Here is an 18,185-nt window from a genome sequence, read left to right on the forward strand (position 1 = left end):
TTGTTCTTTATTGTCGATGTCAGGTTGGGGTTGTTCCCATTGAAGCAACGGAGGTTGAGGGGAGATTTGATAGAGGTGGACAAAATTCTGACAGGTTAAATAAGGTGGACAAAGAAAAGCTGTTCTCATTAGCTGATGGGACAAGGATGAGGGGGACAGAGATTTAAGTTTTGGGTCAGAGATGCGGGGGGGTGGGGGATGTGAGGAAGAATATTTTGATGCAGCGAATGGGATGACCTGGAACTCGCTGCCTACGAGGGTGGAGGAAGTGGAGACAATAAACAATTACAAAGGAAATTGGATGGGCATTTGGGAGGTTTCAAACAGAAATGCTGACTAAATAGCTCTGAACTTCCTCACACCATCACACTGTGATCCGTGTGAAATCTGAAACCAGGTATTTGCAACAAGACTCAAAGAGCATCAGCCCACTGGAGGCAAAGTCATAAGACCGGCCAGCCCAGCAGAAAGAAACCCCCCGACCCTCCCCATTGACCAACTGTGAGAATGAACAAAATGCAGTCCTGGATGTAATTGAGAGCAGAAACAACAACAGCAGAATCCAACCCGTGTGATCACTTGTGAACTCGCTGGTGTGTCTCCAGGTTAGATAACTGAGTGAATCCCTTCCCACACTGAGGGCAGGCGAACGGTCTCTCCCCAGTGTGAACTCGCTGGTGTCTCCGCAGGTGGAATGAAAGACTGAATCTCTTCTCACACACAGAGCAGGTGAATGGCCTCTCCCCAGTGTGAACTCGCTGGTGTGACTGCAGGGTGGATGACTGAGTGAATCCCTTCCCACACTGAGAGCAGGTGAACGGTCTCTCCCCAGTGTGAACTCGCTGGTGTGTCTGCAGGTTGGATAAATCTCTGAATCCCTTCCCACAGTGAGAGCAGGTGAATGGTCTCTCCCCAGTGTGACCTCGCTGGTGTGTCTGCAGACTGGATGAATGACTGAATCCCTTCCCGCACTCAGAGCAGATGAAGGGTCTCTCCCCAGAGTGAACTCGCTGGTGTGACTGGAGGATGGATAACCGAGTGAATCCTTTCCCACACCAAGAGCAGGTGAATGGCCTTTCTCCCGTATGAATGCGTCGATGAGCTTGCAGCTCTGATGGGGCTCTGTATCCCTTCCCGCAGTCCACACATATCCACGATTTTTCCATGTTTTGAGTCTCCTTGTATCCCTGCAGTTCAGACAACCTGTTGAAGCCGTGAAAACAGGTGTGCGCTTTCTCCCCAGTGTGAATGGATGTCAGGCTGTGTAACTGTTGAAAGCTCTTTCCACAGTCAGTGCACTGGAACACTCTCACTCGGGTGTGTGTGTGTCTCGCTGCTTGTCCATCCACACTAATGTTTAGAATCTTTTGAAGTTGTCAGACCGGTCAAACATTTCTCTGATATTCATGTCCCAAGGGATCGAGTGATTTTGTCCAAAATGCACATCACGTCTGAGATTTCTGTCAGTGATTTCTCCTCTTCCAATATCCTGTAAAAACAAGTTAGAAAACATTTCACTGTCAGTACAGGATAGAAATTCAAAACAGACAATTCAAGTTTCTATGGAATGTGCTTTCCTCGCTCATTCCCCAAGAGCTGTAAATTCAGGCTGATTGACAGACCCATGCTCACTGCTTCCTGCCCTGGACACAGATCTGAAGAAATAGTTGCTGCTGTTGACCATTCGGCCCATCGAGCCTGCTGAACCATTCAATGAGCTCACTGACCGATTTACCTCTGCCAGATTATTCCCCCATATCTCTTGATATCTTCAATGTCTAGAAATATATCAATCCCCTGCTTGAGCATACTTTATGACTAGGTTTCTGGGGTAGAGAATGCCAAAACTTCACCACATCCTCAAGTGAAGAAATCCCTCCTCATCTTAACTTTCTCTCCGTTTTCCCCATAACTCTTGACTCCCTTGTCCCCTCAATGATATATTCAATGATCTTCAGCCTTCACTGGTCCCCAAGGAAGAGAAACCCAGATAGTACAACACTCTGACGGAAGAGATGACTGGAAATATAGCTAAGGTACTACATTACACAGCAAGAAAAGACATTAACTATATTTTATTACAAGACAATAAATAATATATGGGCGGCACGGTAGCACAGTGGTTAGCACTGCTGCTTCACAGCTCCAGGGACCTGGGTTCGATTCCCGGCTTGGGTCACTGTCTGTGTGGAGTTTGCACATTCTCCTCGTGTCTGCGTGGGTTTCCTCCGGGTGCTCCGGTTTCCTCCCACAGTCCAAAGATGTGTGGGTGAGGTTGATTGGCCATGCTAAAATTGCCCCTTAGTGTCCTGACATGCATAGGTTAGAGGGATTAGTGGGTAAATGTGTCGGGATATGGGGGTAGGGCCTGGGTGGGATTATGGTTGGTGCAGACTCGATGGGCCAAATGGCCTCTTTCTGTACTGTAGGGTTTCTATGATTTCTATGATCTGATATGGACCATTTAATAACAGTAGACATATCTCTGTCCTATATTAATTTACTGTCTCCTTAAATGTCAGCCATCTCCTGGGGAAACCAGCCCTTTCATTGTGAACATTAGGAAAGAGACCATCCTTTTAGACAAACAAATCAATGTGTCAAGCTGAGGAAGCAAAGGATGTCAATGTCTTTAAGAGAGAGAGAGAGAGACCTGGGCCAACCTTACCAGAGTCTGCAGCCTCCCTGGATTCACTTCCTTTCCCTTCAGTTGCTGCAAGTCCCCAATTTCCCCCAGAATTAGAAAAGAAATGGAAAGGGGGAGAGAAGAAAGTGTTTTACTCACAGGTGTTGGTTTCTGTTCGTTTATTACAAATACGTTAATACAAAACAATTAAAATACACAAAGCACAAATGTGAAAAATATATTACCAATGGCTAACGCCATCCATTTATCAGTCACTACCTTCTATTTAGGTAGGGTTCACTAACGGTCATAGTTTTCCAGGGCATTGCCCTCCAAATACACCTCCATTTACAAATCATAATCTACAAAGTAACAAACATTAGTCCAACACAACAAAAATAAACACTGAAGCATAACCACTATCCTCCAGGGCACCGCCCCCTGGGTTTGTCCCCTACCGGGGGATGCAACCCTCCAGAGGTACTAATGTCCGGGGTTACACATTACGGATGTTCGACCGGAGGGGGGAAAAGGGGATACCACCCTGGACCTACTCCGTCCGGTATCCCTTCCGGAGTTTCAGCTGGGGCGGAGGGGAAAGGCTCTCCGGGGTACTCATTTTGCAGGGGGGGGGGGGGGGTGTGGGGGGCACTCCCCGACTTTCTCCCGGACTTTCTCCTGGAGAATGGGGTCCCTCTGGTGTTACTATGTCCGGGGCTTCACCACCCAGAACGTTCCCAACCGGATGCTACACCCCCCGGGGGTTACTCTATCCAGGGGGGCGGGGGGAGATGCCCCCCAGGCCACAAATAATGCAAGGAAATAGACGGGGGTGGGGAGGGCGGAATAAACCACCAACTAATATAACAGGAGAACCACATATTACGAGAACAAACAATCCATTAACAACCATACAATTGTGAAACATTCCAGAGGCATCGCCTTCCAGAGCTTCGCCCATCAACATCACACCGTCCGAAGTCGACAAAGCTCAACTACAGTCTTCCAAAGTCCACCACTCCGGGCCAGATCTTCCAAAATCACACCCACTGGGGCTGCACCGTCTGGGGTCACACCTTCCGCGGCTGAACCTTCCAAAACCATAGTTCCCAAATGGCTCCTCCCTGGCTTGGGTCTTCCGAGATTGCATCTACCTGGGCCACGCCATTCAAGGCACAGGAATCCCAGCGAGAGCAACATTCAACAAGCCCCAGCCGAAACAAAAAGTTCTTGCACAAGTCACGAACCCAAGCACTTGAAACAGAAACTTCACGCCGACCAAGGCGTTCCTCCCAGCGGCCACATTTCCAAAAGCTCACCGAAAGGCGCGCATTAAGCCCGCCTTGAACTCCTTATCCTCTGCCTGCCCGCCCCCTGCCTGGAGCACACCATACTGGCCAACACGCAAAGCGAACGGCCAATATGGTGGACTGGCTGGACAATCCAATCTTTCCCACTCACAGATGTTGGTTCCTTTTTGTTTATTACAAATACGTTAATACAAAACAATTACAAATACACAAAGAACAAATGTGAAAAAATACATTACCAATGGCTAACGCCATCCATTTATCAGTTACTACCTTCCATTTCGGAAGGGTTCATCGTCAATTACAGTTTTCCAGGGCATTGCCCTCAAAATACACCTCCATTTACAAATCATAATCTACAAATCTACAAACATTAACACAACACTACAACTGTACACAACAAAAAATAAACACTGAAGCATAAGGGCACCGTCCCCTGGGTTTGTCCACCTGCCGGGGGATGCAACCCTCCAGTGGTACTCATATCCGGGGGTTACACCTTACGGATGTTCAGCCGGAGGGGGGGAAATGGGGAAACCACCCCGCCTACTCAATCCGGAATCCCTTCCGGAATTTCAGCCGGGGCGGTGGGAGAGTCTCTCCAGGGTACTCAGTTCGGGCCTGCCTTCCCAATTTTTCTCCCGGAGAATAAAATCCCTCTGGTGTTACTATGTCCGGGGCTTCACCACCCAGAACTTTCCCCAAGTGGATGTCACACCCCCCGGGGGTGACTTTATCCAGGGGGGGATGCCCCCCAGGCCACAAATAACGCAAGAAAATAGACGGGGGCCGGAACAAACCACCAACTATCATAACAGGAAAACCACATATTACAATAACAAACAATCCATGAACAACCATACAATTGTGAAACATTTCGGAGGCACCGCCTTCCAGAGCTTCGCCCATCAACATTCCACCGTCCGAAGTCGACAACGCTCAACTACAGTCCTCCAAAGTTCACCACTCCGGGCCAGAACTTCCAAAATCACACCCATTGGGGCTGCACCGTCTGGGGTCACACCCTCCGCGGCTGAACCTTCCGAAACCATAGTTCCAAAATGGCTCCTCCCTGGCTTGGGTCTTCCGAGATTGCATCTACCTGGGCCACGCCTTTCAAGGCACAGGAATCCCAGCGAGAGCAGCATTCAACAAGCCCCAGCCGAAACAAAAAGTTCTTGCACAAGTCACGAACCCAAGCACTTGAAACAGAAACTTCACGCCGACCAAGGCGTTCCTCCCAGCGGCCACATTTCCAAAAGCTCACCGAAAGGCGCGCATTAAGCCCGCCTTGAACTCCTTATCCTCTGCCCGCCCCCTGCCTGGAGCACACTATACTGGCCAACACGCAAAGCGAACGGCCAATATGGTGGACTGGCTGGACAATCCAATCTTTCCCACTCACAGATGTTGGAGAGAGGAGGAAGATTGAATCTGTCCACTCCCCCAAGATGTGGAGATGCCGGCGTTGGACTGGGGTAAACACAGTAAGAAGTTTAACAACACCAGGTTAAAGTCCAACAGGTTTATTTGGTAGCAAAAGCCACACAAGCTTTCGAGGCTCTGAGCCCCTTCTTCAGGTGAGTGGGAATTCTGTTCACAAACAGAACTTATAAGACACAGACTCAATTTACATGAATAATGGTTGGAATGCGAATACTTACAACTAATCCAGTCTTTAAGAAACAAAACAATGGGAGTGGAGAGAGCATCAAGACAGGCTAAAAAGATGTGTATTGTCTCCAGACAAGACAGCCAGTGAAACTCTGCAGGTCCACGCAACTGTGGGAGTTACAAATAGTGTGACATAAATTCTGATTCTAGGATCGCATGATAAAGACTCAGGAGGAAAAAAGCAGAAATATTTATGTGAAATAGTGTGACATAAACCCAATATCCCGGTTGAGGCCGTCCTTGTGTGTGCGGAACCTGGCTATCAGTTTCTGCTCCGCGACTCTGCGCTGTCGTGTGTCGCGAAGGCCGCCTTGGAGAACGCTTACCCGAATATCAGAGGCCGAATGCCCGTGACCGCTGAAGTGCTCCCCAACAGGAAGAGAACAGTCTTGCCTGGTGATTGTCGAGCGGTGTTCATTCATCCGTTGTCGCAGCGTCTGCATAGTTTCCCCAATGTACCATGCCTCGGGACATCCTTTCTTGCAGCGTATCAGGTAGACAACGTTGGCCGAGTTGCAAGAGTATGTACCGTGTACCTGGTGGATGGTGTTCTCACGTGAGATGATGGCATCTGTGTCGATGATCCGGCACGTCTTGCAGAGGTTGCTGTGGCAGGGTTGTGTGGTGTCTTGGTCACTGTTCTCCTGAAGGCTGGGTAGTTTGCTGCGGACAATGGTCTGTTTGAGGTTGTGCGGTTGTTTGAAGGCAAGAAGTGGGGGTGTGGGGATGGCCTTGGCGAGATGTTCGTCTTCATCAATGACATGTTGAAGGCTCCGGAGGAGATGCCGTAGCTTCTCCGCTCCGGGGAAGTACTGGACAACGAAGGGTACTCTGTCCACTGTGTCCCGTGTCCCCCAAGGCCCGGGGCTGCGCATGTCCAAGGGAGAGGGGAAGCTGCGCATGTGCGGGGGAGTGCCCACCCACTGACCTTCATTCTGAGGTGTTGACCAATGGGACCTCTGGAGGACCGGAAGGACTCTGGTCCTCCAGCCAATCAGAGCTCCCCATTGTCTGAATGCGGAAGTTGGACAATGAGCTTGTTCAGCTGCTCATTCCGGCCCAGCAAAGCTGCTGCTGCTCTACCTCTGAATGAGAATTGAGCTTCAGACGGCCTGAAACGTGCCTCCTCTGGGGCAGCGCCTGCACTTTGTTTCCGGGGTGGGGAGGGAGGTGAGCTGCTGCCTGCCTTGCCCGGCCTGCCTGTTGCCTGCCTGCCGTCTGGCCTGCTTACCTGCCTGCCTGCCGTCTGGCCTGCTTACCTGCCTGCCTGCCGTCTGGCCTGCTTACCTGCCTGCCTGCCGTCTGGCCTGCTTACCTGCCTGCCTGCCGTCTGGCCTGCTGACCTGCCTGCCTGCCGTCTGGCCTGCTTACCTGCCTGCCTGCCGTCTGGCCTGCTTACCTGCCTGCCTGCCGTCTGGCCTGCTTACCTGCCTGCCGTCTGGCCTGCTTACCTGCCTGCCTGCCGTCTGGCCTGCTTACCTGCCTGCCTGCCGTCTGGCCTGCTTACCTGCCTGCCTGCCGTCTGGCCTGCTTACCTGCCTGCCTGCCGTCTGGCCTGCTTACCTGCCTGCCTGCCGTCTGGCCTGCTTACCTGCCTGCCTGCCGTCTGGACTGCCTGCCTGCCTGCCGTCTGGGCTGCCTGCCGTCTGGACTGCCTGCCTGCTTGCCATTTGGCCTACCTGCCGTCTGGACTGCCTGACTGCCTGCTTGCCTGCCATCCGGCCTCTGGAGGGTGCGTTCTCCCCGGGGGGAGGGAGGAAGAGAGGACAGGGAGTGACTGGAGGAGAAAGGGGGGGGGGCGAAGGCGTTTGGACTGTCTCTTTTCCATCTGCAGTGGGGGGGGGGGTGAAGGCCTTTTCCTAATTCCCCTACCCACTGCTGCTGCCCCCGGGACCGGCACCCTCCTGACTGGGGCACCGGCCTTGTGCCTCATCTCCCTCCTGCTCCTCCAACCTCCTCTCTCCCTCTCTCGCTCCGGGGAGAGAGCACCTACACCCTTCCGCGCCTACCCCACCCTGCCTTATCTTCCCCATCACACATACGCCCTGCCGTGCATCTGGGCAGTCTCGGGGTGGGTGTAGCACTTCCCCTGATACCATGGCGACATCACCAGCGTCGCCGGTGGCAGGGCCTTCTCGGCCCACCTATGCGGGCGTGGCGGCTGCCAGAGCCCCCGCCGCTCCCAAGGCCCTGCCGCCATTCTCCCTAATCACGCGGCAGCTCGGGGTGAAGTGCTACGCCCACCCCGACATGTCTATCGAGGCCTGCGTTAAGGCAATGGCTGGGGTTGTCGGCCCCTCAGCCATTGTCGCGGCCTCTAAGATGTACGGCCGGGCTGTATTCTTCCTGAAGGCCGAGCGGGCGGTTCGCCTCGCCCTGGAAAAGGGGCTCACGGTGGGCGGGACGTTCCTGGCGGTGGACCCATTGGAGGCCACCGCCCACAAGATAGTAATATCGAACGTCCCGCCCTTCCTACCGAGTGAGCTCCTCCTCCCCCACCTCCATCTACTGGGGGAGGTCAGGTCCGGGGTGCAGCCGATCCCGCTCGGCCTTCAGGACCCCTCCCTCCGCCACATATACTCCTTCCGGCGCCAGGTTTTTGTCCGCCTGGCCCGGGAGGAGGAACTGGAGGGAGGGTTCAATGTCCCCCACGAGGGGACCACGTACCGGGTCTTTTGGTCCGCGGACGGTGTGCGGTGCCATGCCTGTAAGGAGGCGGGGCACGTGAGAAAAAACTGCCCCGTCTCCAAGGCCGCCGACCACCAACCCAAGGCGGCCGCAGCTGGCACCGCAGCCCCCTCTCCCCCCAAGCGAGTACCATCTGCCCCCCCGCGAGGGGAGGCCACGCCGGCAGCAGCTGCCACCTCAGCTGCCGGCGGGGGGGGAGCGGAGCCCCCGCGCGGCCAAAAGGCCCAGAAGGGACCTACAAAAAAGAAGGGGGGTGCCAGAACCCCGGCCCCCAGGGAAAACACCCCAACCACCCCGGCAGCCGGCTCGGGGACCGCCTCAGTCTCCACCTGCGCCCCCCCCCCACCACCACCACCACCATCTGCCGGGCCCGTGGGCTCTCCGGGGCCTAGTGCTGGGTCTGGCGCCCGGGATCATGGGCCCGAGCATGGGGGGGTAAGCGACCCCGAGCCGGCAAAACTGGCGACGCCGCCACCTCGGGGGGAAGTGACGGGAGAGCAGGGGGGGGCGCGGCAAGGCGAAGAGGGGCGGAGGGCGAGGGGCCTCGCCTGCCCGAGGGCAGGTTAACAAAAAGAGGCGGGGCCCCTCGGGCACCGTAGAGTTCGAGGTCTGCGTGCCCCTCCCCCCTTGTGAGTCATCTCCTGCCGTGCCCCCACCTGTCTTTGTGCCTTGTCCCGCGAAAAAAGGGGGCAAGGCACCCTGTAAATCCAAGCATGTGTTGCCTCAGTCCCCCGGCGAGGAGTCTCCGGGGCCGGGTGGCAGCGGGGCCCCCACGGTTCCGTTCCACCCGGCCGGTTACAACCCGGAGTTCTTCTTCAGTCTGTCGGGGGACTGGGGCGACACTCCAATGTTCATGTCCTCGTGCGGCGGCGGCGAAGAGACGATCCACTCGTCCTCTCCGTCCCGACCTTGGACGCTGGACATCCCCAACCTCAGTCCGAAGGATACACCGGACCTGGGGGGTGTCCAAGCGTCTGGGGCGGGGGGGGCGGCTGGGCCGCCGTCGCACGGGGGCCCGCAATCCGGGAAAGGTGAGCCCGGGGGGAGCCCCTCCTCCACCGATCCTGGGGGTGGGATCGGGGAGGGGCTAGGGCTAGTTGGTGGCTCCGTGCCGCCCGCCGTACGTCCTGCGGCGGGGGACTCGGAGTCGAGGGGCGACCGCCCTGAGGAGGTCAGCGGCTCGGTGGAGGGCACGGGGACACTTTCAGAGTCTGCCCAGAGCGAGGCGGGGGACTCCCTCGTGCCCCCCACCGAGTCGTCCCTCATCCCCTCCAAGGACCTCAGGGTCTTTATCCGTAACCATTCCGGTCGCTCCGACATAATCCGGCTAGCCCTCGGCCGCTGGCCGGACCTGGCGCAGCTCGTCCGGTCCGTGAAGGCATGCTCGCATGCCTCCGCGGGCCTGGAGAAAATAGAGCGGCGCTGGGTACTGCGGTTCCTCCACAGGCTCGAAAAGGTGGGGGGTGGACTGGTGAGAATTGCGCCAGCGCCCCCCACACACCTAGTTAAGTGGTGACGGTGGCACAAAGCTGCTGACATGAAGGTGACCATAGCCAGCCTCAACATCAACGGCAGCAGTGGGCCACACCGCAGGTTCCAGAACTTCTCGGTCCTCCGTGACGGGAAGTATGCGGTGTGTTTCCTGCAGGAAACCCACACCGCTCCGGGAGACGAAGCCCAATGGCTCCTGGAGTGGCGAGGGGGGGTCTACATGAGCCACCTCACGCTCGCTTCTTGCGGGGTGGCTATCTTGTTGGCCCCGCGTTATAAGCCGGAGATCTTGGGGGTCAAGGAGCCGGTGCCAGGCCGGTTGCTGCACTTGACGGTCCGTGAGGGGGGCGTGGTCATTCACTTGCTGAATGTCTACGCCCTGACCGCTGGACCGCAGCAAACGACTTTCTACGAGAAAGTGTCCGCTCACATCGACACCATCGCGGGGGGCGAATGCATTATCCTCGGGGGAGATTTCAACTGCATCCTCGAGGCACGGGACCGCACCGGCCCCTGGCTGCGCACTCCGGCGGTGGTGAAGTTGCGGGACCTGATCGGGTCCCACGACTTGGTGGACGTCTGGAGACATCTCCATCCTGGCTCCAGCGCCTTCACTTTCGTGAGGCCTGGAGTCGGAGCGTCCAGGCTCGACCGCCTTTACATTTCGAAGGCGCACGTGTCCGGCGTGTCCTCGGTCTCCATGCGGCCAGTGTCGAGCACGGACCACAGCCTGGTGTGGGCGGACTTTGCGCCGTCTCGCATCCGGCGGGGGTCCGCGTACTGGCACTTTAACAACACGCTGCTGGAGGACGAGCGCTTCCTGGACTCGTTCCGTCGATTCTGGGCCGGCTGGAGAAGGAAGCGGGGAGGCTTCCCCTCCTTGAGGCTCTGGTGGGATGTGGGCAAGACTCACGTCCGTACCTTCTGTCAGGGGTACGCGAGGGGGTCGACAAAGAGGCGGAAATCCAGGCTCGAGGAGTTGGAGAAGGAGGTGCTCGACCTGGAGGCACGTCTCAGTCGGCCTGACGCGGACCCGGCCCTGCGTTCGGAGTACAGGGAGAAGAAGGACGCGCTGCGAGACCTGCAGCTTGCCAGGTCTCGCGGCGCGTACGTGAGGTCGCGGCTCCAGTTCCAGGTGGACCTGGACCGCGGCTCCCCCTTCTTCTACTCGCTGGAAAGAGGGCGGGCTAACCGTCAGCAGCTCCTTACGCTGCTGGCCGACGACGGTTCCCCCGTCTCGGATCCGGAGGGCATCCGGGCCATTGCCCGGGAGTATTACACCTCGCTCTTCTCTCCGGATCCGTCCAGCGAGGATGCCCGCAGACTTCTGTGGGAGGACCTGCCGCAGGTCGGCCCGGAGGGCGTCGGCAGGCTCGAGGCCCCTACCACCATGGCCGAGCTGACCGGCGCCCTAAATGGCCTCAGCCGGGGCAAGGCCCCTGGGCTGGACGGGCTGACAGTAGAGTTCTTCAGGGCGTTCTGGGACGTCCTGGGGAGCGACTACGCGGGGGTCCTGGGGGAGAGCGTCGCTACCGGGGAGATGCCCCTTTCGTGGCGCAGGGCCGTCATTGCCCTGCTGCCCAAGAAGGGGGATCTCCACCTGCTCAAGAACTGGCGCCCGGTCTCCCTCCTCAGCACGGATTATAAAATCTTTGCCAGGGCTATGGCTTCACGCCTTGGATCCGTGCTGGACCACTTGATCCACCCTGACCAGTCCTACACGGTCCCGGGCCGTTGCATACATGACAATCTCCACCTGGTCCGGGACCTAATCCATCACACCCAGAGGGCTGGTCTGTCGGGCGCCTTCTTGTCATTAGATCAGGAGAAGGCGTTCGACAGGGTGGAGCACGAGTATTTACTCGGGACTCTGCGGGCATTCGGGTTCGGGACGCATTTTGTCGCCCGGATCCGATTACTGTACTCTGCCGCAGAGTGTCTGATTAAGGTTAACGGGTCCCTGACGGCGCCCCTTCGCTTCGGGAGAGGAGTACGGCAGGGCTGCCCCTTGTCCGGCCAACTGTATTCCGTATGCGTGGAGCCATTCCTGCGCCTCTTGCGGAGGAGGTTGTCAGGTTTGGTCCTGCGCGGACCGGACGTAGGGGTGGTCCTGTCAGCTTACGCCGACGACGTGCTCCTCATGTTCACGGACCCGGCTGACCTGCGGAGGATGCGAGAATGCCAGGCGGTGTACTCCGCCGCGTCCTCCGCCAGGATCAACTGGGCCAAGTGCTCCGGACTCCTTGTCGGTCCTTGGGAGACGGACCCCCTTCCGGAGGAGCTCAGGCCTTTCACCTGGAGCAGGACCAACCTCCTCTACTTGGGGGCCCATCTCTGCCCAGCCGAGGAATCCTGGCCGGCGAACTGGCGGGAGCTGGAGGCCAAAGTCTCCGCCCGCCTGGGTCGCTGGACAGGACTGCTCCGAGTGCTGTCCTACGGGGCGCGAGCTCGCGTCATAAACCAGCTGGTCGCCTCCATGCTGTGGTACCGGCTGGTCCCTTTGACCCCTCCCCCTGGCTTTGTCACCGATATCCAGAGAACCCTCGTGCGGTTCTTCTGGGGCAATCGACTGCACTGGGTCCCTGCTGCGGTCCTGTATCTCCCGCTTGAGGAGGGCGGACAAGGTCTGGTGTGCCTCCGCACTCAGATAGCGACCTTCCGCCTCCAGGCCCTGCAGAGGTACCTTTACGTTGAGCCCCCTCCACAGTGGTGTGCCATGGCGACGTATTTCTTCCGCCAGTGGCACGGCCTCAATTATGACGTGCAGCTCCTGCATATCGAACTGGGGCGTGCTTCGACCGCCCTGCAGGAGTTGCCCGTCTTTTACCAGGACCTCCTCACTGTCTGGAACAAGGTCGCCTCGCGACGCAGCTCTCCCCCGTCAGGAGTAGCGGCTCTCGTGCGAGAGCCGCTGCTCAGGAATCCGCTCCTCCAGCCGTATAACTTCAGGTGGCTGGCGGAGAGGGGGGCTGTGGACGCCGGGGTGACCAGAATCGGGGACGTGCTCGATGGCGGAGGAGCGGGCTGGATGAGTCCCCGCGTGCTGGCTGAGCGCGCGGGGACGTCCGTCCGGCGCGCGGCCAAAGCCATCCTAGACCTTAGGACGGTCGTGCTCGGCCCCGAAACTGCACGCAAACTTGAGACGGCACAGGCGTGCGGTGGGATCCCGCCCGAGCGTTCCCCTGTTCGGGCGGAATTCCACATTGGCCCAAAGCCTCAGCCCCCTCCCCTGGGTGAGGTGCCCCACAGCCTGAGCCGCCTCGCGGAAATGCCCTCCGTGCCTTTTTCTACCGCGCGGAGGCGTTTCCTGTGCGGGCTGCTGCTGCACACCTTCCACTACCGCCTCCTCGCCTGTCGCCCGGATACACCTTGGCGGGCCTTGTTGCCGCCCGGCGGCGGAGGTCCCCGCTGGAGGTCCCTCTACGGAGGGATCTCCCCCAATTACGTCGGGGACCTGGGGTGGAGGGTGATGCATGCAGCAGTTCCGCACAACCGTAGGATTCACTGGTTCACGGGCTCCGAAGACTGCCCTTTCTGTGGCCTTGTGGAGTCCGTGGACCATGTCTATGTTGAGTGTCTTAGGCTGCACTCCCTTTATGTTTTCCTGAAGAATCTTTTATTGATGTTTTGTTTGCACTTCAGTCCCACGCTCCTGATCTACGGACACCCGGTGCGGAGAGGGGAGGGTCGGGATGGCGACCTCCTCGTGAACCTGCTCCTGGGCCTGGCGAAACGCGCCATTTACCGGTCCAGGCAGCGGGCGATCGAGGGGGCCGTCCATCCTGACTGTCTTCCCCTCTACCGCGGCTACGTTCGCGGCCAGGTGTCCCTGGAGAGGGAGCATGCGGTGTCCACGGGCGAGGTTGACGCTTTCCGCGCCCGCTGGGCACCGCAGGGGTTGGGGTGCGTTATTGACCCTAATAACCACATTTTAATTTGATGTTTTTAAGTTTCCTTTGCATTTTGATTTCTGTTCGGGCTGTTCCCCCTCCTTTTTGGGGAGCTGCCCCTTTTACTTTGTCCTGATTTAATTTGAGTTTGTTTACTTCGTTTGACCTAAAAAGAGGTCTCTGAATGAAGATTGAGCTTCAGACAGACTCAAACTTCCTCCTGTCTCCAATATCTGTGAGAGTGTGGGCCAGTGGCGCAATGGATAACGCGTCTGACTACGGATCAGAAGATTCCAGGTTCAACTCCTGGCTGGCTCGATGTCAATTTGAAAAATAGTTTGTGAGCTCCTTTTGACCTAAAAGAGGCCAACATCTGTGAGTAAAACACTTTCTTTGTTCCCCTTTTGCGTTTCTTTTGCATTCTGGGGGAAATTGGGGACTTGTTGAATTTTTAACTTCCAGGTCACCACTCGCTGCCTAAATAAAAATCCTCCTCACATTCTTCATGTATCTGTAACCAGGTAATACAGTGCATTACACACAGCATCAGTCTGCTCATTTATGGCCAAATGTAAAACTTTAACGTGGCTGTCAGCTTGAAGATTAATCATGGATCATTTGCACTTCCACAACCCTCTGAGGCAGCGGCTTCCAGGTAATGACCTTTCTGCACCAAAATAAAATTCTTCCCCACATCCTTCTCCTTCTCCCAATCCAGTTATCCGGTCCCACATATGGCACAGATTTTAATTTCTAGCGTGTAGGCCGGTCGTTACACATAGGTTTTCAGATCTCTGTGTCCAATATAGAAAGTGGTCAGCATGGATCCGTTAATCAGTCTGAATCAGCATCTTCAATAGACTTGGGAGGTTGTATACTCAGGAGAGCAGAGTGAGAATTGAGGGAGAGTGTGTGGGATGGAGATTGACAGCTTTTGAAGAATGAGAGAGGAAAGAATGTTCCATAGAAACTAGAATTGTCTGTTCTGAATTTCTATCCTGTACTGACAATGATGTCTGTTGTAAATTCCTTTCATAGATATCAGGAGGTGAGGATTTATAGACAGAAATTTCAAACTAAACATCACATGAAGATTTGACAGAGTCATTCGATTTATTGGGACCTGAATATCATCGACCTTTGAATCTAGAAAAGCAATGTTTGTCTGATCTGTTTGCTTAAGGAGATTTTAAACATCAGTGTGACTGGAACACACCCGAATGAGAGTGTTCCAGTCCACTGATAGTGGAAAGAGCTTTAACCAGTTACACAGGCTGAAACAACATTGCACCATTTACAGTGAAGAGAGATCGTACACGTGTTCTGTGTGGACAAGGATTCAACTGATCATCAAACCTGGAGAGTCACAAGGACACCCGCATCATGGAGAAACTGTGGAAGTGTGACGATTGTGGACAAGGATTCATGTTGCCCTGTGATTTGGAAATTCATCAACGCAGTCACACTCGGGAGAGACCCTTCACTTGCTCAGTGTGTGGGAAGGGATACATTAAGTTCTCCCACCTGCTGAGTCACAATCTCACTCACACCAATGAGAGACCCTTTAAATGCTCTGACTGTGGGAGCGGATTTAAAAGCTCTGGAGAACTGGTGTCCCACCAGCGCATTCACAGTGAGGAGAGACTGTTCAGCTGCTCTCTCTGCACAATGAAATTTAAATGGTCATCCACACTGCGGAGACATCAGCGGGTTCACACCGGGGAGAGACCGTTCAGCTGCTCCATGTGTGGGAAGGGATTCTCTCGGTCCTCCGAACTGCGGGCACACCAACAAATTCACACTGGGGAGAGACCGTTCACCTGCAATCTGTGTGGGAAGGGATTCTTTCGGTCATCCGCCCTGCTGACGCACAAAGTCACTCACACCAATGAGAGACCCTTTAAATGCTCTGACTGTGAGAGTTGCTTCAAAAGTTCTCGGGATCTGATGTCCCACCAGCGCATTCACACTGAGGACAGACCGTTCAGCTGCTCTCTCTGCACAATGAGATTTAGATCATCATCAAACCTGCGGAACCACCAGCGAGTTCACTCCGGGGAGAGACCGTTCACTTGCTCTGACTGTGGGAAGGGATTCACGCAGTTATCTGCCCTGCTGACACACCAGCGAGTTCACACCGGAGAGAGGCCATTCACCTGCTCGGTGTGTGGGAAGGGATTCACTAATTTACCTAACCTGCTGAGTCATAAAGTCACTCACACCAGTGAGAGGCCCTTTAAATGCTCGGACTGTGGGAGTGAATTCAAAATTTCTGGGGAACTGGTGTCCCACCAGCGCATTCACACTGAGGACAGACCGTTCAGCTGCTCTCTCTGCACAAAGAGGTTTAAGAGGTCATCCACACTGCAGAGACACCAGCGAGTTCACACCAGGGAGAGACCGTACATCTGCTCTGTGTGTGGGAAGGGATTCAGTCAGTCATTCACCCTGCTGACACACCAGCGCCTTCACACTGAGGAGAGACCATTTACCTGCACCGAGTGTGGGAAGGGATTCACTCACTCATCCACCCTGCTGACTCACCAGCAAGTTCACAGCGGGGAGAGACCGTTCACCTGCTCCGAGTGTGGGAACAGATTCACACGGTTATCCAGCCTGCAGAGACACAAAGTCACTCACTCCCAGGAAAGACCCTTTAAATGCTCCGACTGTGGGAGTGGCTTCAAAATTTCTGAGCATCTGATAGATCACCAGCGCATTCACACTGGGGAGAGACCGTTCAGCTGCTCTCACTGCACAAAGAGGTTTGGAAGGGCATGCACACTGAGGAGACACCAGCGAGTTCACACTGGGAGAGACCATTCACCTGCTCTGTGTGTGGGAAGGGATTCACTCGATACTCCAGCTGCTGAGACACAATGTCCCTCACACCCAGGAGAGGCCCTTTAACTGCTCTGACTGTGGGAATGGTTTCAAAAGCTCTCAGGAACTGATGATCCACCAGTCCATTCACAGCTGCTGTGTGTGGGAAGAAATTCACCAGTTCATCCCTCCTGCTGAGACACCAGCGAGTTCACAAGTGATGATAGGGGTTGGATTCTGCTGTTATTGCTGCTGTTAATCACATCCAGGACTGAACCATGTTCATTCTGACAGTTGGTGAAGCGGGAGGGTCGGGGGGTTTCTTTCTGCTGGACTGGCTGGTCTCACAATTTTGCTTCCAGTGGGCTGATGCTCTTTGAGCCTGGGAGAGCACATTTCCACTGAAATGACCCACACAAACTGATGAAGAACATTTATTTTATCCTGGACAGTAAATAATGTTTTTCCTCCCACTACAGGTAGATCTAAAGTAAGTACATTTGTCTCTGTTCCATTGAGTCTACAGCACAGGGCCGGGCCAGTCGGCCCAATTGGTCTGTGTCAGTATTTATGCTCCACATGAGCCTCCACCCACCGCTCTTCATCTCCCCCCATCAGCATATCCTTCTATTCCTCTCTCCCTCATGTATGTATCCAGCTTCCCCTTCAATGTATCCATGATGTTCACCTCAACCACTCGCTGTGGTAGTGAGTTCCACATTCTCACCACTCGCTGGTAAAGAGGTTTCTCACTGAAATCCTGGTGGATTATTGAACCCCTTCATAACAAACAAAGAACAATACAGCACAGGAACAGGCCCTTCGGCCCTCCAAGCCCGCGCCGCTCCCCGGTCCAGGATTGAATCCTGAATCCAGGATCCCCGCCCAATTTTCCAGCCTATCTACATACCAATATCCTATCCACCGAGCTGTCCCTCACAGCTACGATGCTTTGTTCATTACAACCTATTAACTTACCCCCACCCCCCCATTCCAGACCATGTGATCTCCAGGGAGAGGCGAAAACCCAGAGTGAAAAACCCCAGGGCCAATATGGGGAAACAAAAATCTGGGAAATTCCTCTCCGACCCCCTGAGGCGATCGAAACGAGTCCAGGAGATCACAATGGCCCCGATCGGAAAATGCTTCCCAACCCTAGTCATTTCCACTTCCACGAACACCATATGAATTCCCTGCCCCCGAGACAGGTTCCCAACTATCCGCAGTCTCACTCTGTACTGGCACCAGCAAGATGATCATAGAATGAAGCCTTGAAACGAGAAACCAGGAACAATTAGCCCGCGCCGCTCCCTGGTCCAAACTAGACCACTCTTTTGTATCCCTCCATTCCCACTCTGTTCATATAGCTGTCTAGATAAGTCTTAAACGTTCCCAGTGTGTCCGCCTCCACCACCTTGCCCGGCAACACATTCCAGGCCCCCACGACCCTCTGTGTGAAATATGTCCTTCTGATATCTGTGTTAAACCTCCCCCCCTTCACCTTGAACCTATGACCCCTCGTGAACGTCACCACCGACCCGGGGAAAAGCTTCCCACCGTTCACCCTATCTATGCCTTTCATAATTTTATACACCTCTATTAAGTCTCCCCTCATCCTCCGTCTTTCCAAGGAGAACAACCCCAGTTTCCCCAATCTCTCCTCATAACCAAGCCCCTCCATAC

General features: G+C 55.4%; 2 protein-coding genes and 1 non-coding gene across 3 annotated transcripts in view; 1 reads left to right on the top strand and 2 right to left on the bottom strand.

Annotated features, from left to right (window-relative positions):
- Positions 1 to 3,245, bottom strand: part of LOC144484581 (uncharacterized) — a 59,941-nt gene extending 56,696 nt beyond the window's left edge. Inside the window, exons 1-2 of the mRNA XM_078203063.1 lie at positions 3,181 to 3,245; positions 594 to 1,260 (exon numbers count right to left, since the gene is read on the bottom strand). Of these exons, the coding sequence (XP_078059189.1) occupies positions 594 to 1,260; positions 3,181 to 3,245 (732 nt within the window). The remainder of the gene's footprint in view (positions 1 to 593; positions 1,261 to 3,180) is intronic.
- LOC144484595 (uncharacterized) overlaps positions 1 to 18,185 on the bottom strand; it is a 185,593-nt gene that overhangs the window by 158,866 nt on the left and 8,542 nt on the right. The gene's annotated exons all lie outside the window — the stretch shown is intronic.
- On the top strand, positions 13,925 to 13,997 carry trnar-acg (transfer RNA arginine (anticodon ACG)). Its single transcript has one exon. It is a non-coding gene; the product is annotated as a tRNA-Arg (tRNA).

The sequence above is a fragment of the Mustelus asterias genome, unplaced genomic scaffold (genome assembly GCF_964213995.1).
Source record: "Mustelus asterias unplaced genomic scaffold, sMusAst1.hap1.1 HAP1_SCAFFOLD_116, whole genome shotgun sequence".
Classification (NCBI taxonomy): domain Eukaryota; kingdom Metazoa; phylum Chordata; class Chondrichthyes; order Carcharhiniformes; family Triakidae; genus Mustelus; species Mustelus asterias.